General features: G+C 35.8%; 1 protein-coding gene and 1 non-coding gene across 28 annotated transcripts in view; one reads left to right on the top strand and one right to left on the bottom strand.

Moving 5' to 3' along the window:
* Positions 1–27,593, bottom strand: part of clasp1a (cytoplasmic linker associated protein 1a) — an 80,963-nt gene that overhangs the window by 52,284 nt on the left and 1,086 nt on the right. For all 27 annotated transcript variants that reach the window (XM_067409608.1, XM_067409609.1, XM_067409613.1 and 24 more), the window contains exons 2-5: positions 25,121–25,696; positions 2,796–2,874; positions 432–535; positions 1–50 (exon numbers count right to left, since the gene is read on the bottom strand). The exon at positions 1–50 is cut by the window's left edge and continues 42 nt beyond it. In XM_067409608.1, coding sequence (XP_067265709.1) covers positions 1–50; positions 432–535; positions 2,796–2,874; positions 25,121–25,315 — 428 coding nt within the window. In that variant the 5' untranslated portion in view covers positions 25,316–25,696. The remainder of the gene's footprint in view (positions 51–431; positions 536–2,795; positions 2,875–25,120; positions 25,697–27,593) is intronic.
* On the top strand, positions 3,354–3,481 carry LOC137036531 (U4atac minor spliceosomal RNA). The gene has a single exon (XR_010897219.1). It is a non-coding gene; the product is annotated as a U4atac minor spliceosomal RNA (small nuclear RNA).

Below are 27,593 nucleotides of genomic sequence, written 5' to 3'. Positions count from 1 at the left end.
GTCCGGTTGTTTTTGTGTTTAAAACCCCCCAACATTCTGTCCCATATGTACTGTAAAGAAAATCTGAATGTAATACTTTCAATGTAATACAATAAAATGGCATCTAATCTTATTAAGAGACCTCTCATCAGCCTTTTCATGGAGCAAAGCTTTCAATTCATTAACTAAATGAAATTACAACACCACAAAGGTGTCTCGCAAGAGTACTTCTAAATGGAGCAGGATGTTCAGACTTTACATTACAGATATTGTTCAGGCTGTCATGATACTGTAAAACAAAGACATAATACACAGATGTATGCTTGTGGCCATAATGCTCTTTATTCAGGAAAGCACAACAGGATTGCAGTGTCAGCTTGACAATGGCTAGAATGAACATCCTGGAATTTATATTTTAGGCTAAATAAGAGACAAATACCACCACAAAGTACCTGAGGTGTAGCTGACTGCTCCATGATCTTCAGCAGCAGGGTTTGATCTTGGTCTCTGACTTGATCTTTGGCATCACCTAACCGATCTATCAAGCTGGGTAAAACTGGAGATGGAGAAAACAAAGATTAAAGATAATATGGATGTGCAAATCTATTTTCATTATTGATTATTCAACTAGTTGGAAGCTTCAAATAATTAGAGACTGGCGATTCAGATTATGTAATAATGGGAAATCTGAAGTCTGACAGTGATTGTCTTGAAATACATTGATGAATGCAGTGAATTTGTTCCAAAAATGATGTTTGATGACTGTAGCAGCGATGCTTTACTAGGCTTATCGCAATAATCAATGTATTGACTTATTTGTTTACATGATAATGAATGTCACCAACATTTTGCCAATCACGCTGTCATCTGCAGTTCCTACACAGAGCAGTCATCGACAGGTGAAAAAAAGCGTTATTTGAGGCGTGGTAGCCGCAATCCACTGCTCCGGTGCAAATATAAATGTCTTTGTTCTAGGGCTCTGAAACAATTAATCGCATACAAAATAAAAGTTTGAGTTTGCCTAATATATGTGTGATTACTGTGTGTAATTATTATGTATATATAAATACAAACAAATTAATGTATATAGTTAAGCAAAATATCTTATTTATGAACAAAATATTTTTATTTATATATAATATAAATTATATAAAAATATAAATAAATACATATACTTGTAAATATTTCTCAAATATATACATGAATGTGTTTGTATTTATATATACATAATAATTGCACACAGTACTCACACATATATTAGGCAAACTTAAACTTTTATTTTGTATGCGATTAATCATTTGACAGCCCTACTTTGTTCATACGGATATCTGACTGCAAAGTAGGGTTTCTGTTTTCAGCAATAGTGCACCTTTACTTTACTGAGAAAAGGTGGTCAGGGAAAAAAAACTGTAAATGGAAAATAGTGCCTTTTGTGCATATGCTTTTTTTTTCTTTACTTGTTACTTTGCACTTTTTTAGAAAATTTTTACCATTATTTATTATTTATATTATTAAATTTATTCAAGTTTTTTTATTTAGGATATTACATTTTTTGATCCTTCATTTCCATGATCTAAAGAACTAAATGGTTATTGTAATTTGAAAGTGTGTAGGCCTACTTGCATTATTATGCTGTTATATTATAATTATATATTCAGTGGCATTAAATGACAATATCGTTTATCGCAATTATTTCTGGAACAATATATCGCAGAACAAAAAGTAGTTATTGTGACAGGCCTATGCTTTACAGCAGATACATTTTAAGAAGCAACTTCTGAGACAGTTTCAGCGAATGCTGACAGTTCCAGCACTTACAATACTAAAATCTTCTGCACCACTGCTTAAAAATAATGATACAAATAAATCTTAAAAAGTTTCTTTAAAAAAAATCTATATAAACTAACTAAGTGTCATATAATTATCCTTATTTATTGTGGTAATAAAATCTGACATAGAATTTTTATACACATTAAGCCCCGTTCACACCGCCAGCGACAAGCAGCGACAAAGCGACAGGATCCCATTCATTTCAATGGAGCGCTGGCGACTTCCGGCGACAAGAGCGACAGTGACCATTGGCGACGGAATGTAGGCGTGGCAAGCGACGAGAGACAAGCGACAAAAGTTCAGATATTTCAACTTTATGCAAATCAGGAGCAAATTTCGCAAGCGACAGCCAATAGGAATGGGTCACCGTCTCGAGTGCAGGCAAGACAGACATGAATAGTTCCAGAGCGATTTCACTGTTTTATATGATTTAACTGTACATACATGGATATAATAAAATGATGCGTGGAAAAGAAACGGTCGGCAGTCTTGTGAGTTTGATTCATACATTTTGTGTTGTTATTATATGATGCTGTGAGCAATTTAGCACTGCTGCAGTTCATATTACATTGTGTAAATTGCATTGTGTTTATTATTAGGGACAAGAAAATTGATTATTTGTCAAATTCGAATGACATTGTAGTATTTTTGACAGTATGAGTGAGTTTAATTTGTTGATAGACCAATCGTTAATCTAGTTAATTATTTAATGCACCGAGCTCTGCAGTCACAACACTCTACAACAGCAGAATGTTACTTTTAATTATTTTAAACCTAATTCCTTGTCCAATTAGAATGATTTCTTAGTTTTATATATCATTTGTGACTGCATTTTCTATAGATACGATCAGATGTGCAGTCTACCAATGACATTAGAGCGACAGCACTAGGAACGCCCACAAGCGACTTCACAGTAGGAGACTAGCGACATGCAGCGAAAAAGTCGCTGGCGGTGTGAACGGGGCTTTAGATTTTAGTAATCCTACCTGTACCAACTTGGGGACGAAATCGGTCCTGTAATCTTGTCACTAAGGCAGATAGTAGGTCCATTCCCAACAAAGCCAACTGAAGATGGAAAAAAAAAAAAACATTAGATCAAACAGAGACATATACTTTAAAATGTGTGTATATTATAACAATACACAAAATTCTTTAATTAGCTAAATTAACTGACAATGTAATAATGTCATTGTCAATTCAACGCATTACAAAGGAAAGAAAAAGGAAACAAAAATGTACTATAAATTAAATGACCCCCACCTCCCAACAGTCTCAATGAGTTGTGCAAAGAATTATGGTTAACAGTCTAGAAATCCCAGTCTGAATGAGTAGTGCAAAGGATTATGGGTAAATCCCTAACATCTCATTTATTTTCTCCTTTCTCAGACTTTTTTGACAATTACAATCAGTGTTCCTTTCCAGCAAAGTTCTATTAAACATGTTTCCTTGCAATAGTCAACAATTTGGTTTCCTTTTTTATTCCAACCATCAGAGAAGATTGTCACCAAAACAACTGGACTGCATATGTCTCGCCCAAAAACGTAAATTTCCTTGTCATGGGGTTGAGGACTGTTCATAGAGCGTATAGCGAGAGCAGGCCTGCTAGCACCATATCAACACAATCGCATCACCTGACTTTTTGAAGTCAGATGATAGTGCAATTTTTAGAAACCCTCTACTATATCAAATGATAATGTAAAACCTAAGTCTGCAAACAAGACAAGTTTCAATATAGGGTGGGACTACGTGTTTGTCTAACCAATGGAAAATAAGTGTCTGGGAAACCAATTTGAAACAGTCATTTTAGCAATTTACTTCAGTAAATTATTTTAGCAATTTACTTCAGTGTGTAATTTCACTTTTAAAGTTTATCTCCTGTCATTTGTTTAGTCCTGTCCTCTTGATTTATTTTACGTATTTAAGCAGCTGGACTTGACAATCTACTATAACGAAGTCTTGATCCTTTGTTCTCACCCATACAGAAAATGACTGTAATTATGCTGATGACACACCATTGAATTAAAGGACTGAGACGCAGATAAATCACATCAGCTGAGGAGAGCATTAAATGCCTTAGAGGAGGTGTAAAAAAGGCAAGTCGTATCATGAGGTACTGGGTAGCACACAGCTGATTTATTTGTTGTTCTTTTTGCATACACACATTTGAGCACAGATGTAAACAGATTTAGCCACTTTCAACTGATAAATATCGTTCAAAATTTGGGGCCAGTAAGCCTTTTATTTTTTAAAGAAGAAGAAATAAATACTTTGTAATTCAACAAAGAGGCATTAAATTGATCAAAAGTAGGAGCATTAAGATTTCTTGTGTGATTTTTTTTGTGTGTGTTTTATAGTTTTGGAATGCAAAATGAAACAGTAATCTTAAAGCTGCAGTATGTAACTTTTTTGTGTTCAAAACGTACAAAATGTATATAATGAGCAAGTACATCATGAATCCATTTTCCAAGCTGTGTTTCTGTCTTATCCTGAAGCACTAAGGTAACTATAAAAATTGTTTATATTCAGACTATTTTAGACTGGTCGGGTCACCCAGTACATGTGTGACTCGTCATAGACAAATAGAGAAAAGTAGCTCTGGCTTCAAGACGCATGCAGTTTTGTTTATTAACCACTAGAGCCCCAAAGGTTACATATTGCAGTTAACTTGCTAAAAGATATGTACAAAAACACATTAACAAAACAACATCAGCAGATTTGAATGCAAGCCAAGGGTTAGAAGGGAGCTGGGCTTCTTTCTGCCTGATGATAAGATTCCAGTTATGACGTTCTGACCACACCCACTATTTAACTAAGCACCTCCCACTCCCCACAGAGAGACAGATGGATTGTAAGCCCGCCTTCTCCCAATGTGCAATATAACCCATCTTCTCACCAGCGACCTGCTTCAGACCGTCTTAGGCTGCCAAATTTAAACATACCCTATCTCGCTATTTATATCGCTCCTATCCACCACAGTCAAAGAAAGGAGCAAAGGACTATTGTTCTCCTTGCTGAGCTTTTGTTTCATCTCTCTGTGCCTTGTTTTGCTCCATTCCTTCCTCTGTTTCCTTCTTAACTGCTGATAGGAAATACACATGAGTATGATCGATCATTCCAGTTTCTGTTCCAGATTCAAATCAATACCGAAATAAAATATTACATAAGTCTAGGCAGGCTCCGTCACACCTGGGGATACAAACAGTGGATAGCAGGAGAGAGGCGGCTGCATCTGTCAGAACACTAACAAGACAGATCTGTTTCACAGAGATGTGCTCATTCCCCCGGTTTTGTCGTCTACAACAATTTGAGTTGCCTTGTTAATCAGCCCAACACCACCTGTACATCCCTCACTATGTCAGGGGTGCTCAACCTTGTTTGGTGCATGACCCATTTTTAAAGGGGTCATGTCATGAGGAATTAGATTTAAATGGAGCTTTTCAGTCAGACGGTCAAACCCAGAGTGGAAAATTGTCATGTATTGTTAAAGGTGCCCTCGAATGAAAAATTGAATTTATCTTGGCATAGTTAAATAACAAGAGTTCAGTACATGGAAATGACATACAGTGAGTCTCAAACTCCATTGTTTCCTCCTTCTTATATAAATCTCATTTGTTTAAAAGACCTCAGAAGAAAAGGCGAATCTCAACATAACACCGACTGTTACGTAACAGTCGGGGTGTACGCCCCCAATATTTGCATATGCCAGCCCACATTTCCAACATTATAAAAGGCATTACACAAGGGCAGCCAGTATTAACGTCTGGAGCTGCACACAGCCGAATCATCAGACTAGGTAAGCAAGCAAGAATAGCGAAAAATGGCAGATGGAGCAATAATAACTGACATGATCCATGATAACATGATATTTTAGTGATATTTGTAAACTGTCTTTCTAAATGTTTCGTTAGCATGTTGCTAATATACTGTTAAATGTGGTTAAAGTTACCATTGTTTCTTACTTTATTCACGGAGACTAGAGAGCCGTCGCTATTTTCATTTTTAAACACTTGCAGTCTGTATAATTCATAAACAACTTCATTCTTTATAAATCTCTCCAACAGAGTAGCATTAGCCGTTAGCAACGGAGCACTATCAAACTCATTCAAAAGTAGAAGTAAACAATATAACAGTATGCAATACTCACATAATCCGCCGCATACATGCCGCATACATGACGAACACTTTGTAAAGATCCATTTGAGGGTTATATTAGCTGGGTAAACTTTGTTAAAGCGCTGTTTAAGGCAAGCGCAAGCTCTGTGGGCGGAGAGCGTGAGCATTTAAAGGGGCCGCAGCATAAAATCGGCGCGTTTATAATGATGCCCCAAAATAGGCAGTTAAAAAAATTTATAAAAAAAAAATCTATGAAACTTGATCTGAAACTTCACAGGCACATTCAGGGGACACCTTAGACTTATATTACATCTTTTAAAAACATAATCTAGGGCACCTTTAAATTGAGTGTTATATATATGATATGCTAAAGCCTGATGACAAGTTAACGTGATTGGTTACAAGGTAGTTTGTGACATCAGCGATTTCAAAACATGGGTTTGAGACTGTCTTTGGTTTACTGAAGTTTTAAAGAGAAAATACTCAGCAATGGTGTTGACTTATGAACTTTATAAACTTATTTACTTGTACTGCATAGACAGCATAGATTGAAAGATCAATTCTTGTCACATTTTTCTTAGTCTTGATTTCTCACAACTTTTGTGTTTCTTCTGGGCGAGTTGGAGTGAACTACAGCACTAACAGTGTCTCAAAAATGCGCAGGTCACGTAGCCGTGCACAGAAGACCAAGTCTGATGCTAGTCGCTATTCACTGACATATGCACGAGCATGAGCGGGACTTTTTTTTTTTTTTTTTAATTCTTCTTTTGTGTTCAGAAAAAGAAAGAAGAGTATATGGCATTATAACATCACCAGGGTGAGTAAGTGATGACTTAATTTTCATTTTAGGGTGAATAACGCTTGTTTCTCAATATGAATGTGTTTTGAATCAATTTGTCATGTTTTTATGAAAGCCACCATTTAAATGTGTTTAGAAAAAAAAAAACATAAATATGTCATTATAAATTATTATTATAACATTATTATTAAAAAAAAAAACTTCCTTATGTGTAATTTAAATGTAAGTAGCATACAAATCAGTTAATTTGAACCAATATTATGGTAATGTACCAACTGACTTCCTGAATAGTTCACAGCATTAGTTCCTTGAGGAAATTATCCCATGTACTGTAACTGATACAAACACAATGAATCAATATCGAATCTAAAATTGAATAAAATTGTGAAATTTGTCAATCAACAACCCAAGTAAAAACAGTAATATTGTGCAATATTACAACTTAAAATAACTGTTCTTCTAGTCCAGTGTCAAATGACAGGACAATATACTGATTTGTTATTCAAGAAACATTTATTATTATCAATGTTAAAAACAGTTCTGCTGATTAATATTTTTATCATTTTTTTTTATCCATAATGAATCCTTGCAAAAAAAAAGAAAAAAAAAGAAAAGAAAAAATGTATATAAAAAAAGATCCCAGACTGATGTAGCTTGTGAAATAAGCTCATAAAAAATGAGCTGTAGTTAACTTTGTTTCAATGCCAACTACTAATCGATCATTATGTCAACTTGAATCAAGTATCTAAATTTGCTTTAAGCAGGATTTGTTCATTGGTGTTAGCTTTGTGAGCATTCTCTGTGGTTTTCCATGAGTCAGGGAGAACAACTGGGATGGAATCAACAGGCCCAGGCACAGATGCAAGAAATCAACATAGACCTGCTCTCTACATCATGGGCCATTATTATTTATTATTATTATTATTATTATTATTATTATTATTATCATACCTGCGACCACACTACCACCAAGATAAAGTAATGGCCATGCACCCTGTATTAGCTTTGTATTTTAGAGGGATTGTGAGATCAAAGGCTTTTTATTAGATGAGCTGGTCTCAGGTCAGTGTTTGCGGGAGACTCAAGGCCATCTGTAATATAAGACTAATGTTGCACCACAGCTGTTCTCAAGCAGTAGAGTGGCTTCCTGAGTCACCAATAAAAAAGGCCTGAGGGACATCAGGAGCCGTTAAGTGGAGTCTGAAAAGGGAAAACGCCTATGATAAATGCAGGATAAATTAAAAGTCATATTACTTCAGCAGCACAGCAAAAGAAACATTGGTACTGAACAATACTTGCATCACCACATGCTTTTTCTGCTTGAATTTCTCTTGAGAAACACCTGAAATGAGTAGCCTAGCTCATCCTACGCAATATAAATGCCTCCCACTGACTGCACCTTTGTTATTTCTGTTTATGTCTGGTATTGGCTCTGGCTCTGCTATCACTGCGCTGTCATGTTCTGTGAGATACAGATTTGATGAAGAGTTCTTACGAGTGCTTCAGAACTCCAAATAGGTCCAAAAAATAAAAAAATAAAAAATAAATATATAGATATAGATATGATATGATATGATATATGATATGATAGTCCATAAAATAGTCCATACAGCATGTGTGCAATATTTTCGAAGCCATAGCATAGCATTATCACTTTAAAGGTGTCAATCAAAAATTGAATTTACCTTGGCATAGTTGAATAACAAGAGTTCAGTACATGGAAATGACATACAGTGAGTCTCAAACACCATTGTTTCCTCCTTCTTGTATAAATCTCATTTATTTAAAAGACCTCAGAAGAACAGGCGAATCTCAACATAACACCGACTGTTACATAACAGTCGGGATCATTAATATGTATGACCCCAATATTTGCATATGCCAGCTCATGTTCAAGGCATTAGACAAGGGCAGGACGTCTGGATCTGTGCACAGCTGAATCATCAGACTAGGTAAGCAAGCAATAACAACAGCGAAAAATGGCAGATGGAGCAATAAAACTGACATGATCCATGATATCATGATATTTTTAGTAATATTTGTGAATTGTCTTTCTAAATGTTTCATTAGCATGTTGATAATGTACTGTTAAATGTGGTTAAAGTTACCATCATTTCTTACTTTATTCATGGAGACAAGAGAGCCGTGCTATTTTCACTTTTAAACTCTTGCAGTCTGTATAATTCATAAACACAACTTCATTCTTTATAAATCTCTCCAACAGTGTGTAATGTTAGCTTTAGCCACGAAGCACAGCCACAAACTCATTCAGAATCAAATGTAAACATCCAAATAAATACTATACTCATTTATGCAATGTATTATAGTCGAGAGCTCGGGGGCGGGGAGCGCGCGATTTAAAGGGGCCGCAGCCTGAATTGGTGCATAGTTAATGATGCCCCAAAATAGGCAGTTAAAAAAATTAATTAAAAAAAATCTATGGGGTATTTTGAGCTGAAACTTCACAGACACATTCAGGGGACACCTTAGACTTATATTATATCTAGTAAAAACTGGTTCTAGGGCACCTTTAAGTTTTCAGCATTTTACAAGATATCTAACAAGAACCATCTACTAAACAAAGACTTAAAGGTAATTGTACATTCTTCCACCGAATCGAAAGCTTGAACATTGCAAAGTAGGGGTGTAACAATATATCGTATCACAATATATCGCAATACAGAAATGCAACAGTTTGTATCGTGGATAATGACAATATGTATTGTGTATAGTTCACCCAAAATTAAAAGTTTTCAGAGTTTTAGTATCAGTACTACATTAACTTACTAAATATAATGTTGAATATATTTGTGGGTCTTGATAATGCCAAATGTCTTATGTTACCAGTATAAAGTGGCTTACATTATTTTAAATTTGTCTAGTCAGTGACAGAGTGCAAGCATATTCATCTAAAATAATTCTGTATTTTCAGCTTCAGAATCATGAATATTTTTATTCTGGGGTCACTGTGCATTGGGTTACCAGTACCAAGTCCAAGCCTATTCATTTCCACCCCCAATATAATACCAAATTTAGCATTTTTTGTTAACCTTTTACCATATGTCTTGGAGTATCGCAATAATATTGCATCGTGACTTCAGTATCACAATATGTATCGAATGAGGGTATCGTTACACCCCTTATGGAAAGCGAAGAATTTGAGACATTAGACTACAACCTTTAGTGTAAAAGTTTTTATCATAATGATCAAATATTCATTTTTTATTACATTAGTTATATACTTTATACATTAAATCTCAGTGGGTGCTTTAGGAAAATATTTTATTTCAAAAAAGTTTGGGAACCCCTGGACTAGATCCATGTGAGCTGTTGGACCAACACTAGCATCTCTAATAGACAATATTGGCTAGGTAAAGGAGTGCACGTTTAGGCAGTGGACTAAAAAAAAAAAAAAAAAAAAAACCCATCAGGGGAGCTGTTAAGATCTTCAGAGAGAGAGCATGCCTGCAGTAATCGGTCCCATGAGCTATCAAAACAACATGCACAAGCCACGAGCTAAACCTAAGCTGGCCTACATCAGAACACAAATCAATGCAACGTAACAAGGACCCATTTACTGTTTGACAATAAGGCTGAAAAGTTAGAAAGCACAACCAACAAGTTACTGAACAATAATAGTGTAAGTAAACTAATTAAAATTTCAAATGTGAGCAAGGCATTTTCAATGCACCAAAAAAAATTGCCGTTCTTTCTGTTACCTACCTGCGTGACCACTATTAAACAGCATCCATATTTAAACATGCATGAATTCGAGAGAGCTTATCACTGCTGCCCTGATCTCAACCCCATCACCTTGCTTTTTATGTAAGAGAGAGAACACACAGCACTGTCCACAGACACACTGTCCTCACAGAGATCACTGCGGTTCACTGAGCTTCAGAACTCTCTACAGGCTGTTTAAAACCTTCATCCAGATTGCTGGAGACAACAGCACTCATATGTGCAGTATTGAGAACACTTTCCTCTGTGAAATGAAAAAACAAACAAAAAAACCCTTACATTTTAAATCTTATTACATGTTAGTACAATAAACATTGCTGTGTTACTCTAAAGCTTTTTTTAACTTAACCAGTCCAGCACACTGAACAGATTGTGTATCTTGATAATGGCGTCAGTAAGAAACTGTCCTCAGCTCATAAAACAGCACATTTTCAGAGAAAACAAAAACAACTCCTTCAAAAACACCCTAAAGGAAAGAAGAAACTTCATTTTCTGAACATTAACCCCATACAAACAAAGTACTATGGTGATACCATGGGATAGTGACTGTATCAGATGGTACACTGATAGCATGGTACTAAATAATTACCATATTAATTTCACATGATATTTACACAGTGCTCTAAAGCATTTAAAAAAAAAAAGACGACAATGGTACTACCCTGTTACTTTTTTTGTTAATTTGTGAACAGACATTCAGAATTTTCTGAATACACTGTGGTGAAAACAGAAAAGTGAAAATTAATTCATGCTTACTAATATTTTTGGTAATTTATAAAGTGAATTTTGGTATTTATAAAAGGACCATTAATTGTAAATTTAGATTTACCATCCATTATATTTAACATCATCTAACACTGGCGGAACATAAATCTCAAACAATATTAATAATGTCAGAGTTAGCCTAAATGTTATCTTTAGCAAATTTCAAAATGCATTAGCCTGTGTTGTGCTACCTATTCACTTTTTTTTTGTAGTATTTAAAATGATTCATTTTTTTGTTTATTTACTTCAACAAAATAGTGTAGTATATTATTATCATGCATATATAAATCAGACAATGTTGCTGTGCAAGAAGACCGACAAAGGCCATCAAAATCAAGCAGTATTGGCAAGGTCTATGACAACCCGAGCATTTCCTTTTTCTTCACAATAACATGCCACACAAGCCTACACTTAGAGGTCAGAGGAAACTTTCCAACTACTCAGAATATCCACTCAAGAATGTCCTTGGGGTGAAGCGGGGGCCGTCCTGACACAGCGAGAGAGGAATGTGGACAATCCTTGCCAACAAAACGGAAACCTGACGGAGGCAGAACAACTCCAGCTGATATCTAGCAAAAAGCATTTCCTCTTATCAAACATACACATGCAGCTTTCATGACAGCAGGTGCTGACCAGTGCAGGAAATCTGAAGTCGGCTGAGTGTGCATCAGTGTAGCGTGCGTCAAAGGCAACTTTCTCTAATCCGTCAAATTGCTGGGATGTCCAAACTAGCCAGTGTGTGGTCCGTTACAGTATTGGTAAAAAAGCAAGAAACGTAAGCAAGTGTGATTCCATTTTTAGATTCACTCTCTAAGTAACACAAATTTTAAGACTCCAGCAGTGAGAGAGAGGGGGTGGATCAGTGAAAGACTGTGCAACAGTGAAAACAACAGCATATGTAAATGTCAATTTGCTATTAAAATGTGCCATCACGCAAGTCATGAAGCAAGGATAGAGTGAAACTAGACTAATGCAACGTAAAGAGCAAACAAAAAGCTATATTCTGAAAACTGTATAATTTTATAATGCAGTGTAGTGTGTTTTTCAGAACTGAATTAAGCATGCCTTTTAAAAATGGGATGCAGAATAGTTAGAATTAGAGTTAAAGGATGTACATTTATTTGAATGCATTAGTGAGAGTGATTGTGTGTGAATTAATCCAACCTGTCTGTGTAGCGTCTTTCTCGCTGTGGGTTTTAGTTTCTTCAAAAAACTTTGCAGATTTTAAGCTATTTTATTGATAAATCACAGGACAGTTCCTGAATGTTTCTGTGTGCATGGGATCTGCACGTGATGTGTGAGCTACTTTCTATATGTGTGTGCGTAAAAATGTAGCAGCACATTGGTTAATTGCAATTAACTTACCTGTACAATAAACTGTTTAAAACAGTTTCAAATTTCCTGCCCAAAAAAGATTAAGCGAGACGATGTTCATGCATTTAAATTGAAGGCAGATCTATTGCCCAGATTACCACACGCCGTTCAAGGCAACTGTAGCAAAACAATCAATAATCAGATTCTAACAGGACTAACATACTAATGTATGAGCAGATACTCTAAAACAAAGCAAGAAAAACAAAAAAGAAGATAACAAAAACCCAGAACTCTGTGTTCAGTACTGAGTGGCAGTGGAAGTGTTTGGTGATTTGTGCTGTGTTAAAGGACAGCTGAATTAACAGCTCTTGACACTCCCTACCCTCACATCCACATCAGCACCTCTGCCATCCTTTCCCATCTCACTGCTGAAGTAGGACTGACAGGGAGATGTCTGCATGAACAACAACGTGTGTTATGCTCAGCGATCAGATCAGCTGTACGGAGGGCTGAACTTTCTATATGGGCGTGAAGTTCAGCTCTATTTCCTTCAGAAGCCTGGATGAGCTGATATGGCTTATTGTCTTGTAATGCGGGCTGTATGCGATATACCAAACCATGATCCTGACTATCTCTAGTATGGAGAATGTGCTGTTTCACAAAAATTTAACGAAGCAACTGAATAAGAAAAAGGTAGATCTAAATTGTAAAACTTTTAACATTTTTAACTTCTGCACACATTCTCACTCCGTTCCTCAATGTTTTCTGTAACCATTCAGAAGGCTAAATACAACAACCTGGTTTTGAAGTGTCTCAATGAACTTTGAACTGATTTCACACATCCTGTTGCCCGAGCAGAAATAACATGAACAACAAACACAAAGAACACGCAAGATAACTTTCTGTCTTTCAACACAAACAGCCTATTGTTTTCAGTAACGTGTAAAACGCTGAAAAATTTACAGAATTTGACAGGTTCTTGGCACAGACTTTTTTCACAATTTTTTTGTATGATACCAATTATGAAATACAGTTAAAGGTGCCCTTGATTCAAAAATTGAATTTACCTTGGCATAGTTGAATAACAAGAGTTCAGTACATGGAAATGACATACAGTGAGTCTCAAACTCCATTGTTTCCTCCTCCTTATGTAAATCTCATTTGTTTAAAAGACCTCCGAAGAACAGGCGAATCTCAACATACTGTTACGTAACAGTCAGGATCATTAATATGTACGCCCCTAATATTTGCATATGCCAGCCCATGATTGAGGCATTACACAAGGCAGTATTAACGTCTGGATCTGTGCACAGCTGAATCATCAGACTAGGTAAGCAAGCAAGAACAATAGCGAAAAATGGCAGATGGAGCAATAATAACCGACATGATCCATGATTACATGATATTTTTAGTGATATTTGTAAATTGTCTTTCTAAATGTTTCGTTAGCATGTTGCTAATGTACTGTTAAATGTGGTTAAAGTTACCATCGTTTCTTACTGTATTCACGGACACAAGAGCCGTCTCTATTTTCCTTATTAAACACTTGCAGTCTGTATAATGCATAAACACAACTTCATTCTAGTGATCGACCGATGTATCGGTTTACTGATGTTTTTCCCGATATTTAAGCATTTTTCCATAATCGGGTATCGGTTTTGTAATATCGGATTCGCCGATTTACGGCGTCATCTTGTGGCCGTTTTGAGACTTCCTCCGTCAGAGGAGATCAGTCAACAACAACTCAGTGCACAGGTAAAGTATATGTTCTACTTGGTTTGCTTTAATTAATCAACTTTATTTAACATAACAGACATGCACAAATGAGATCTGAGACATAAATTCCTGATATAGTTAATTTATGCAGCTTGTTTCTAAACAATTGAGACGAACTCATTGAGTCACGTAGTGTAATTTGTCATGTCCTGCCCCAATAAAGACGTAACTTTACATGAATTAAATAAAACAGACATGAATGAGTGCATGTTGAAAATAAAAGCGCTGAATTTAATTCTCTATCTGTTGTATTTGCTCACCATTAGTCTAGAAGAAAAAGTTCATTCATATTGCTTAGCAACTGACGGATGATCAGGAGGCTTAAGCACGGCCACTGAATGAAACTTTTGACAAGATTATCTTGTTTAAACACCCTAGATTATATTATTATCATTTACTACATAATTATTTAACTAATACACATATAAATATAGCCTACCGCTTTGTGGAAATTAATTATTTATTATCTCCATGCGCGATCGCGGTTGATTAAGTTATAGTCAAACAGCACTTTGTCAGTTGGCATCATTTTAATTTCAATTACAATTTCATGATTTAACGTTAGATTAAATTTAGATCATAAAATGCCAACTGGCAAGTGCTGTTTAACTTTAAATAATGGTTATGTAGTAAATCAAATGATTATATAATCTAATAGTTTATACAAATCTAAATAAATGCAGATCTGTGGAAATTATTTAGTATCTCCACACGCGATCACGGTTGAGTAGCCCAATTTATAGTTTTGTGTAAATGCATAGATAAGTTACAGCACTTTGTCAGAAAGCATTTCATGATCTAGACCGACAAAACATAATAATTAATAACACTAGTTGGAAAATGCAATGATGTATGCTGTTTTGTTTGTTACTTTCCTGACAATGTTATATATTCCAGCTAATATTATTCAGTAAAGTTTTTTTTTTTTTTTGTATGCAAGGAGGGAGTGATTGTTATAAATAAAATGGTTTGTTCAGCTCATTTGTGTTGTAATAATTGTCAAAAATAGAAGTATAACAGTAAATAAATATCGGTTCTGCATATCGGTTATCGGGTACATAAACATGCAAATAATCGGTATCGGTAATAAAAAAATCAATATCGGTCGATCACTACTTCATTCTTTATAAATTCTTATAATTTCTTATTCTTATAAGTTCTAGGGCACCTTTGATTAAAAGAAAATAAGATTCTCTGATCTACCAAAGCAAGAGTCAATTGAATAAAAAACTAACTGCACAGAAAAATGGATGCTTTAGGGTGGGCTCACAATAGGCAATCTGAACCGTGCCCAAGCAAGTTTGACCCCCAAAGTCCAGTTCGTTTGACTAGCGTGATTGCTCCGTACCCTGCCCAGGCAAGGAACGCTGACTCATGCTCTGAGGTGGGCTCGGGTACAGATCGATTGGACTCGGGCGCGGTACACATGTAGTGTGATCGCTAACCACACCAGCAAAACTGAATCGGAGCAAACGGTCATCACTACAACAACAAACATCTTCTATTAACACCTGGATAATAAACTTTTCAATTCATTTGAGTATATCTAGGTTTATAACGGGTCTGGTTCTCACTTTATTGATGAACAGGAATTGTAATCTGCGGGTAAGGCTGCAAATTTCTCCCTCAACGTAAGATGCCTCCGCAATAATCTTTTGATACATGCAGCATGAGCATGATTAAGTGAAAATCACTGAGCTACATAAGTGATAGGCTAAGTCAATTAAGCAATCCATTAGCAAGAGTGGATTTCTTTCTGTTTCCTTCAAAACAAAAAGTTGCATCGTAATGCGAGTAAGGGCAGATGGGGAGCGGGAGGGTGGGCAATTGTGCTCATGTTCAATACAAGGCAACTGTGCCTAGTGTGAGTACGCCCTTAATGTTCTGTTTAACAAGTAGGCCTTGATGGTTCAACATAAGTTTCAGTTTCTGAAGGCAAACCATTGGAGGTCTGTGAGTAGGTTTAATGTGGCTATTTAGCACCAACAGACTTCATTAGACTTCATAAAGGGAAGCATTGATAGAGCACAATGGCAGAAGGGAGACAGAGACACACAGAGTAGAGAGATAGAAAGAGACAGAAACAAAGAAAAGGCAAAATATTAGTTAGAAATCCAGCTCAAATAAGTTGGGAGAGTTTCAAAAGGCCAAATAATCTTCATCAACATAAAATTTGCTGAAACAGAATATAAAAAGGCACGAATGGTATCTGCTGATGCGTCCCAATTCTGCACAGAGCTTTCTGTGTGCACAAATTCTGTGTGGGCCTGCCAATAATAGTATATTTGTTATTGGCAAATGTGAATCTCTGGCCCTGGTAGACTACAGGATGACACTTGATACAACTCTACCACCTACTAAACACTAAAAAGAACATAAACAGCATGCTGTATTTTTAGATGGTTAGGTAAAATGTGATTTTAAAAGTTAATGCCATTGTGATGTCAAAAATCCCATTGAAAGACACTGAGCAAATATTGTTTGCAAGTGTCATAATAGAAGAAATCCACCCAAACCTTGCACTTATATAACCAGCATGAAAAACGGCAGAATGAATTCTACATAACTCTATGTGAACTCTAACTAGGTGGTTATACATCAGTCAGAGGAAAATGTTTTTGAACAATGATGATCACGTCTTAACATGATCTGCAGCTTATAACTATATTTTTTCTAATTTTCCAACACAAAAACAAACAATGGCACATGATGAGTTATTATTATCATCACATACAAGCACATAGGCCTATTCAGAGGACAGCAATCACTCATTCAGTAAGACTGACAAAAGCACAAGGCCAAAGAGATGGGTTACATAAAAAGAAAGCGCCATTTCCCCCACAATTTAGTTAGGCAATACATCCGTACACAAAACCACAGGCTGCTTTGTGCATGCTCAAGCAGTGGAACAGCACATCTAATGCAGTGGCATTGAAAATAATCAAGCATGGGAAAAACTGCACCTTTGTGGGATGTCGTTCATTTGTTCATGTGAATAAAAAGCAGAATAAAATTCATAAAATAAAATATAAATAATATAAAAATGTTAAAATACATGCAATTTTTAACTAATAAATAAATGCACAACGGGTGGTGACAGATAGGTTCACACACAATTAAAGGGTTAGTTCACCCAAAAATGAAAATTATGTCATTAATTACTCACCCTCATGTCATTCCACACCCCACCCATAAGACCTTCGTTCATCTTCGGAACACAAATTAAAATATTTTTGATGAAATCCGATGGCTCAGTTAGGTCTGCTATCCCCGGCAATAACACTCCCTTTTTCAATGAAGCTTCAAAGCTTTATGAATCTTTTGTTTCGATTCAGTGGTTCGGAGCGCGTATCAAACTGCCAAATTCAGTTGTTTACTGAAATCATGTGATTTTGGCACTCTGAACCACTGATTCAAAACAAATGATTTGTAAAGCTTCGAAGCTTCATGAAGCAGAGTTTTGAAATCGCCCATCACTACTGTGGAATAAAGTCGCTATTTTGTTTTTCACAAATAGTATTCTCAATGCTTTATAACATTAAGGTTAAACCACTGTAGTCACATGAACTGTTTTTAGTAGCTTTCTGGGCATTGAAAAAGGGAGTATTATTGCTGGCGATGCAGGCCTCACTGAGCCATCTGATTTTATCAAAAATACCTTAATTTGTGTTCCAAAGATGAACGAAGGTCTTACGGGTGTGGAACAACATGAGGGTGAGTAATAAATCACAGAATTTTTGGGTGAACTAACCCTTTAATGCTAGAACAAACAGAAAAAGTCCTGCACATTGTCATAACTTGCAAATCTTTATTTATTTACCATGTTTAAAACAACAGGTTAATGTCTGAAGAAGGCATTTGACTGAAATGTTTAAGAAAACACTGCAAAATACAGTTTCATGGATGCTAAGAAATATTTATGGTCAGCAAATGTGATCAATTCTTATCTATTGGCAATTATGCAAGATAGTTAATTAAGACCTTGACAAAGCACATAGTAGAAGATGTGCATTAATGCAAGTAAAGGCCAGTCAGAGATCTCTCTGATGATTTTAGCAATAAATATTTGAGAGGTTAAAATCTGCGGGAGTCTAAGGAGAGAGGAGAAGAGAGGGCAACAGCTGGGCAGAGAGATAGAGGTGGAACGTTGCCAACTAAATCAGAGTCTCGTCTTCCAGAAGCTTTAGTAGCTTAAGAGAGACGGGCTACAGCAGACGCTCAGCATGCAATCATTCCCCCACTGTACGCCAGTATCGCATCACCCTGTGCGTCAACACCATCATGGCGCTCTCCTGCCGCCAGCCTGGCTGTGTGCACATCACACACAGTTCAGCTACAGGCAAGCAGTGCACACGTACAAGCCATCACACTGCAGTCAGGGAGGGGGCTCACGCAACATGCAGGAACAACACAGCTGAAGACTGTAGTTCCGGCAGTGCTGGGGTGTTCAAAAAGTGAGGATGGAGTGAGGTGAGGAGACAGAGAGGCAGAGACTATTAGAGCTTGAATAATGCATACTGACAGAACAGAAAAGCATGAAAAAGAGGGAAAAACCCATGAGAACAGGTGAAAGAGACGGTGAAGAGATGATCAGCCGATGGATGTACTGCCATTTAAATGAAATGAAATTCAGTTGGAGTATTGATGATCTTCACTTCTAACTTTAAACTAAAAGTAGCATTATGCTTTTTTTATTAGGTTTAGCGTTCCAAAAAATATGGGATTTTAATGACTGATGCAAATAGCAATACCTAAAGAGCAGGGGGGCTGATGGTGATTATAAGGTAGATAGATATAAAAATTTAAAATTGCTCAAATGAAATACAGACCAACTGGGGTCAGTAAGACTCTTTAATGTTGAAAGAAGTCTTTTTTGCCAAAGGCTGTAAAGTGAAATAATATTAATATTTAATTTTTTTTTTTTTTTTTTTTTTTAATATACTTTAAAATGTAATTTATTCCTATGATGGCAAATCTGAATTTTTAGCAGTCATTAATCCAGTGTAGTGTCACATGACCCATCAGAAATCAAGATAAAGAAACAATTTAATTATCAATGCTGAAAACAGTTGTGCTGCTTAATATTTTCATGAAAACCTTGATCCTTTTTTCAGGACTCTTTAATATAAGTTCAAAAGAATTAAATCTTTCTGATGCCAAACATTTGTGTTATTTTGCACAATAATTAATCAAAATTCATTAACAATGTTTATAATGTCAAAATGGTCAAATATTATCGGCCTTGCCATTTATCAGTCAATCACTATATGAGCAAAAAAAAAAAAAAAAAAACGTTACTAAAAAAATCCAAATGTTCAAGCAGAAACAAGCAAAAGATAAAGATAAAATAACTGTTTCATAATCACAAGCAAAAAAAATGTAACACCATTTAATTGTTGTTTAAATGTCAGATTGCTCCTGAATTCATTCTTGCACATGCCGAAGCATGATGACACAATGTGCAGTGTCCACCTACCAAATATAGGATGGCTTCAACTCAACATTCCAGTGTACGCTGACTAAACAAACATTACAAGAGGTTATGCGGCCTACTAAACTTTGAGCCTTGCTCAAATGACGACAGCAACAATCTCCACTATAGCGCTTCAAAACAAGGCATGATGCTGATAAATGTTTAACTAACATGAACTAATGCCATTGCAAGTGATGTGGTTTTCTGTCAGTTTACTATTTTAAAGGTGCCATCGAACGTTTTTTTACAAGATGTAATATAAGTCTAAGGTGTCCCCTGAATGTGTCTGTGAAGTTTCAGCTCAAAATACCCCATAGATTTTTTTAATTAATTTTTTTAACTGCCTATTTTGGGGCATCATTAACTATGAGCAGATTTATGCTGCGGCCCCTTTAAATGCTCACACTCTCCGCCCAAGGATCTCACGCTTGCCTTAAACAGTGCCTAAACAAAGTTTACACAGCTAATATAACCCTCAAAATGGATCTTTACAAAGTGTTCGTCATGCATGCGTCGGATTATGTGAGTATTGTATACTGTTATATTGTTTACATTTGATTCTGAATGAGTTTGAGGCTGTGCTCCGTGGCTAACGGCTAATGCTACACTGTTGGAGAGATTTATAAAGAATGAAGTTGTTTATGAATTATACAGACTGTAAGTGTTTAATAATGAAAATAGAGACGCTCTTGTCTCTGTGAATACAGTAAGAAACGATGGTAACTTTAACCACATTTAACAGTACATTAGCAACATGCTAACAAAACATTTAGAAAGACAGTTTACAAATATCACAAAAAATATCATGATATCATGGATCATATCAGTTATTATCGCTCCATCTGCCATTTTTCACTATTGTTCTTGCTTGCTTACCTAGTCTGATGATTCAGCTGTGCACAGATCCAGACGTTTTGCCCTTGTCTAATGGCTTGATCATGGGCTGGCATATGCAAATATTGGGGGCGTACTGTTCTTCGGAGGTCTTTTAAACAAATGAGATTTATATAAGGAGGAGGAAACAATGGTGTTTGAGACTCACTGTATGTCATTTCCATGTACTGAACACTTGTTATTTAACGATGCCGAGGTAAATTCAATTTTTAAATCTAGGGCACCTTTAAAGAAATTTTAATAAGTTTCTCTTATTCATGTGTTTACTGGGCAGAAACAACTGTAAGCCAGTGGCAGGAGGACTTCCCAAAAACCTTAAACACTGTGGTGATTTCAAGCCCATTAGATTTAAGGTTTTGTTTGGTGTTGCTAGTGGCACAAAAGTTACTTACAACCTATTCCATTTCCATAATGTGACATTTCAGAATGAAAGGGGATATTGAATGAGAAAGAATGTAGGGTGGAACTGGGACTTCATTTTATCAGTTGGGAATTGATTAGATCGGGAAAAGTGTTTTCTATAGTTTTCCTCTGGAATAATGTGCATCGTTCACAATAAGAAAAGGGCTGCATTTCCCAAACGCATAATAAGCCTATGTCGCTCATAGAAACTTTTAGCACCAATGGTCTCTTTGATCAACTCATGATGCTTCTGGGAAATAGGTGGTTGCTTCACAGGCATGAGTATGAAGTAAACGTCAATTTCCTAGGGATTAGTCTAATACACAATTGTTTTATCCAATTTAAAACTTAGATCTGTAGCATTAATTGTGAAATGAACCTTTGAGGAAGTGTTTTACAGGTAAATATAAAACCATAATAACCCATCTGAAAGTGAATTAGCGATTATGCCAGTGATAGCTGCTATTGCCAAAAAGCTTATGCTCAGTGCCACGTGAATTTATTTTTGGGAATATGGAGAACAGTTAAACTGTTAACAATAATAAACATTTTTGTTCAACTATGGAGGCAAAACATAACACTTAACAATGGTTAAAGGGAGGTGCCATACACAGCAGTTGCTTTCTATGAAATTCATATCTACCCCCCACTATTATGAAGTCAAGGGTGGTTGAAAGGGCTTACAGCAACAGCATGACATAAAATGCCATTCAGTTTATGTGAGAATGCCTGAATTTGAATTGAGTTTGAAGCATACGTATAGATGCAGATATGTAATTCAAATTTAAGTAGATTCAAAGTTTAGAAAGAAATTCAAGAAACTAATTGTAGTTTATCTCAACAAGTTTCATTTTTCAGTATGATTTACTCATTAATATGTCATACACACATTCATTTTGACAATAATTCTGAACTGCCTATTACATATCACTAACCAGTACAGAAAAACCAGCAGAGAATTAAGGAATTATGCAATTGTTTTTATAAAAGTGTACTACTGTATGGATTTAGCTCATTATCATATAATCAACATTTAAATATTAATATGAAAACATTTTGTGTTGCAATATGGCAAAATCAAAATCTGTTTTGATGACTGCATCTATAATGTAATATATTCCACATATTACAGAACAAATCGGCATAATTAGTCAACATTAATGATTAAACTTGTTCGGGACTAATTATATTCCCTCTTTTAGTTGCAATAGAATCAATTCCTCTTGTCAATTCCAATTCTGTAGGGTGTGGCAAATTCAATGCAAATTCATCACAAACTGAAAGCGAATTATTAAATGCTGAATGTTGTCCAGCCCCTGGTCCAGAATGGCTTTCATTATACCTCAGTAAATAACTGACTCACTAATTAAAAAAAAAAAAAAAACCTGGGCAGAGACAGGAAGCAGGGGTTTCGATGAACAGACAATGAATAGATGATTTATAGGCAATATCTAGAGGATTAGTGCTACATTTTGCCAAAACAAATTCAACTAGAGAATGTTGACAGCATTTTGTCCTTTACTGGCTAAACAGGTCTTTTGGATTGAAAGTCTAGACTGCATTCACAATCATTTAAACAGCATTGTGGTGCAAACATGTCAGCACACGATTTATTCTTTGATAAAGCACTAAAGCCTTTATTAATCAGTTTTAAGCTGTACAAAAACACCAATAGAGATAACCACAAAAGCTTTTAATTCTGGTTACCCAGAAAGGGGTTATCAGAAGGAATGACCACAACCAACAGGACAAAACCTTTTCCATTATAGTGTACAAACCACAAAGTCATGAACTAAAAAAACTTTAACACACAACTTAGGGATGAGTAATCAATTCTATTTTACCACAACCTACAACATGATGAAGCCTAAGCTGTCAAGCACTGTAAAGCTTGTAAAGAGTCAGCATTACTTCGAAGAACAAACTTTATTCTGATACGGACAAATCTCACATGAAGGGCCAACCTCACCCAAACCCTGCCCGAATACTTTCCACATTACTCCCAACATCAATTGCTGTCTCCGTCAAGGCTGGCGCTCGTGAATAAAATGCAACGCGAGCTAAATCATTTGTTCTCAGGCAGTTGCAACCGAGTAGTTACTGACATCCCACAAAATCTGACATTGATTGCATTACTAAGAAATCTTTTAGGGCTGGGCGATATACAAACAATCACAAAATTTTTACAATGATTTTGCTGACTCACAATATAAAATGAAAGCAACATTGAGAATACTGCAATGATTTTTAATGAGCTTTTTATTAGGCATTTAAGTTACTATAACACTAGTTGTGCAATCCTTCTTTGTCTCATTACATGAAAGACACGTTTTAATAGCATCTCTGATTTAAATCTGACTAGCAAATTAGAGTTTGATATGCTTCATTCATTACTAATCAGTTCAAACAGCTTCAATGAATCCATTCAAAATGGATTCAGCAATTAATTTGCATCACCCAAAAGCTTAGTGTATCAGATTTTTGTTAAATATATATGCAAATAAATACTGCTATTTATTACTTTATTTTGTTGTATTGGTGTATATATAAATAAAATGCTTTCAGCATCAAATTAGTGAAAAAATTGCCTTTATTTTTAAGTTTTTTTGTTTGTTTGTTTTTTTTAATTCAAACATTAAATTTTTAAACTCATTTTGAATCTATTTTACAGTATCTCTGTGGTTGAAATGATTGCTTCTCTGATTGGGTAGGAAAAAAATATTAATACATTATTGAATTGAATTACATCAAAAGGCTGATCAATTATCATTTTAGTCAGTCCTAATGGCTGTTATGAAATATTATCCATTCACACAACAACTGGCTGAAACATGAGTTCAAGAAGAAGAGAGTTCAAATGAGGTTGTTCATGAAAAATGTGTTCCCAGTATCCCTCAATCTAATGCTCAAATCATGTGACTGCAAAACGCTGAGCCTCAGAATTCACACTACATGCATGATGCCACAGCATTGAAATAAATACAAAAAGTAGCAGAGCTGCGCTTCATGATGCTAACGGCTTGACATAATTGCTACTCTGTTTACAAGCTGCTAGAGGAAGTGACATCAAAGATAAACAGGCTCCGAACATTGTCAAAATAATATACCACATTCAACAAAACCTACGCAAAACAAAAAACAGATGGGTGGCTCTAACTTAGCACTGCAATGCTATAAGGTCAAGGCAAAAGATTTGAAATACAAATCTCTCATAGTTGCTTCTTAAGAGGATTTTTGGCATGATTCCCATGAAACACTTTATCTATATTAATTGCCTTTGTTAGAGTTGATATTCTTGAACATGAAACCAGTAACTGAGTATAAGCCATCAGCCTTCTTAAATGTCTACTGTATACAACATTCAATATAAGACACCTATTGCATAAATAATCATGTATAAAAATAATAATAGCAACATTAAGGTCAGCCTGAGTTCTAGTAACAAAAAAAGACCATAACAAAAATGAATATGAAAGATAAGACTGCCATCTACACCTTTAAAGGGCTAGTTCACCCAAAAATGAGCTCACCATCATTTCAAACAAAAAGGACTTCCTTTCTTCTATTAAGAGCTCTTTTTTGCATTAGCTGTGACTACATGGAAAACGTTTCACCAAACTTATTCTGTGTTCAATCGAAGAAAGTCATACCGGTTCGGAACGACATGAGGGTGAGCAAATGATGACCGAAGTTCCATTTCTGGTTGAACAAATTCTTTAATCATCATCCAAGGACGTGGACACAAAGTGAAGTCTCTCATTGTGTCTGATCTTGGAATATGTCAACATGAAGGCCTGTAAATGTTCCAGTGACCTCAAAAGCCTGCTCTGTTTCGCTCAAGGGATCGATTCAACCCCTCAATTCTATGCCAGACAACTGCCTGAAGGAGAATTCCAAAAGAAAAGCCCTTGTTTTATAACCCATAATACCCAGTCCATTTGAAACACCACCCTGCACCATTTACAGTCTGAAAAAGTCAATAAAACCTGCAGAAAATTACAGTTAAGCATCTAAGTGATCTAAAAAGCCTTTACCTTGAAGTTGCTAGAGTTAACCCAAGATGTGGCGATACCGTCCACCATTTTATCTAGCGCAGTCTGGTCACTCTCCAGGTCATGACACTTGTCTGAATCGGTGATGTAGTCGATGAGCTCGGGACCCATCTGCAACCTGCGGGCCACATCCTTCTGTAGCACCTGGGTCAGACAGTACTCCATATTGGGTTCCATGGCCTACGATGTCCTGCCACCACCTGTGTGGCAGTGGAGAGGAAAAACTAAAAAAAAAAGGCCTTTAGCGTGTGCAATCAAGGCAAAACAAGAGCACACGCTTATTAATATCCCGTGTTGATGAATCCTACGAGTGCCACAGGCTGGCAAGAAGCTGAGCGGTAGGGATGTCGACTCGGGAATGCAAACGATGCACCATATGTGACTAGACAACAGCTGATGAGGACTGCGAATTCTCCTTTTTGTCCTTTTAGGAGGCAGCCAAACCACTAGCAGAGGCAAAAGCGATCACGGTTGTGGTGACAGCAGCAGGAGTTCTGGTAACTAGAGCAGGAGAGAGAGGGTCCGGCGGAGCATTGCTTCATAATTCAGAGGTCCTCCCTGCTCAGGATGAGAAAAGAGAGCTATTAGTCAAGTACCACCTCTGGATATCAAATGCCAGTGCGGCAAGACCTGCATTTTTGTCAGCTCAGATCAGCAGCCACTTATGAGAAAAGCAAAAAAAGCCCTTTGATAGTGGTGACATAACTCAAAGTCCGGATTGCATTCTCTTAACTATTTATTTGCTGACCACGCATTAGCTGCACAGCTTTGTGGGATACAGCAAGAGAGAAATTCTACTTGGGTTAAAGGGATAGTTCGCCCCAAAATTAAAACTCATCCTTATGCCATTTCAAACCAATTTACTTTATAAATTTAAAAAACGGATACCATAGTAGCACCACAACACTAATCTATACAATTTGACTATATTCAAAGCCATACAATAGCTTATGCAAGTAAAGGTGCGGACACATTAGCAAAATTTAGGCTAATTTTTGTGGGCAAAAATTGTCTATTGTCAATTAGATCTGCATGATTAAAAGATCGCAATCTCGAACATTCATATTTGCATTGGTGCTGCCGCTGGCCCAGAGAAAGCCTTTATCATTTATAAGTATGTAAGAAGCTTCACAAACAGTCTTTTCAACCACACAGTATCATTATTTCAGTGTTACAAATATTTACAACAGAAGTACTGGAATCAAAGATTATATTTTAGATATAAACACGATGTCTACTGAAGCAAACAAAATAGAGTAAATTCCCTTTTGAAAGTAACACGGCGCTTCAAATAATGATTGCATCGTTTACATCGTTACACCGCTAGGTGGCGACAAGTGACTTAAAAATGTATTTGTCATTGAATCATTCCTTCATGAGATTTGTTCAAAAACATTGATTCACCCAGTAATGGAACAATTAATTATATTTATGAGTGAGTCATTGAATCATTCATTTAACCTGATTTTTTAAAATAATTAATTCAAATTAATTAAACATTTTTAAATTGACTGAAGCAATTTAACATTTTGTCAGAACCTATAGTAAATTACATGTTTATTTTGTTTAGTTGTTTGTTCAGAATCATGAGAGAATTGCGATCTCTATTTTGAAAAAAAAAAAAAAAGAAATCGTGATTCTCAATTTATTCAGCATTGAGCAGGTCTAGTAGCAGCGTATAAAGCACAGCTCACACCAAAATCACTTTCAAGTTGAGCACCTTTTTGTTGGTCAGCTTGAACAGCTTGAGTGAAATTTGCATAGGGAAATATAGCAACAGTAAACATGACCGCACCTTAATAGACCAAAATTTTAAAAGAGCTTCTTTAAGATTCTTCAAAACTTCTTCTTTTGTCTTTTACAGAAAAAAAAAAGAAAAAAGAGTTTGGCTGAAAACATAATGACTATATAATAGTTAACTTTAATTTACAAGTTAGTTATTAAAGTTAAAAGCACAATAATTTGAAGATTTGTAAATATTCTGTAAAATTATCATGCAAAAATTATACTACACTGAGCGACCTACTGAAAACTACTAGGTAACGTAAAGCTTTGTGTCACACACCACAACAACAGAAGTAATGTCATCACTAGGATACCGCATTGAGACAAAAATCTGCTAAGGCATCATGGGAATAATCTCGCTGCAATCACAGTAGGTCACAGCAAAGTGTATTACTCTGATAAGTAGATTACCTGATGTTTGCAGGACTTCATAAAATGAGCAAAAAATGTACTATCCATTGATCAGGGCGGAACACTGAAAATGATGAATGTATTGGTGGTCACTGAGGCAAACTGATCAGTGTGCGTGTACAGTGCAGTCCAAAATGAAAATCTGAGACTTAAAATTCCAGTTTCAGGATTTCAAATAATGTAAATATTAATAATAATTCTTTAAAAAAAAAGAGCAAAAAATAAATGAATGTTTTGCACAAACAAGCTACTGCAGCTC

This window comes from Chanodichthys erythropterus, chromosome 14 (assembly GCF_024489055.1).
Source record: "Chanodichthys erythropterus isolate Z2021 chromosome 14, ASM2448905v1, whole genome shotgun sequence".
In the NCBI taxonomy this organism is placed as follows: domain Eukaryota; kingdom Metazoa; phylum Chordata; class Actinopteri; order Cypriniformes; family Xenocyprididae; genus Chanodichthys; species Chanodichthys erythropterus.
Note: the sequence above shows the minus strand (reverse complement) of the source record. Positions and strands in the feature narration are given on the sequence as shown.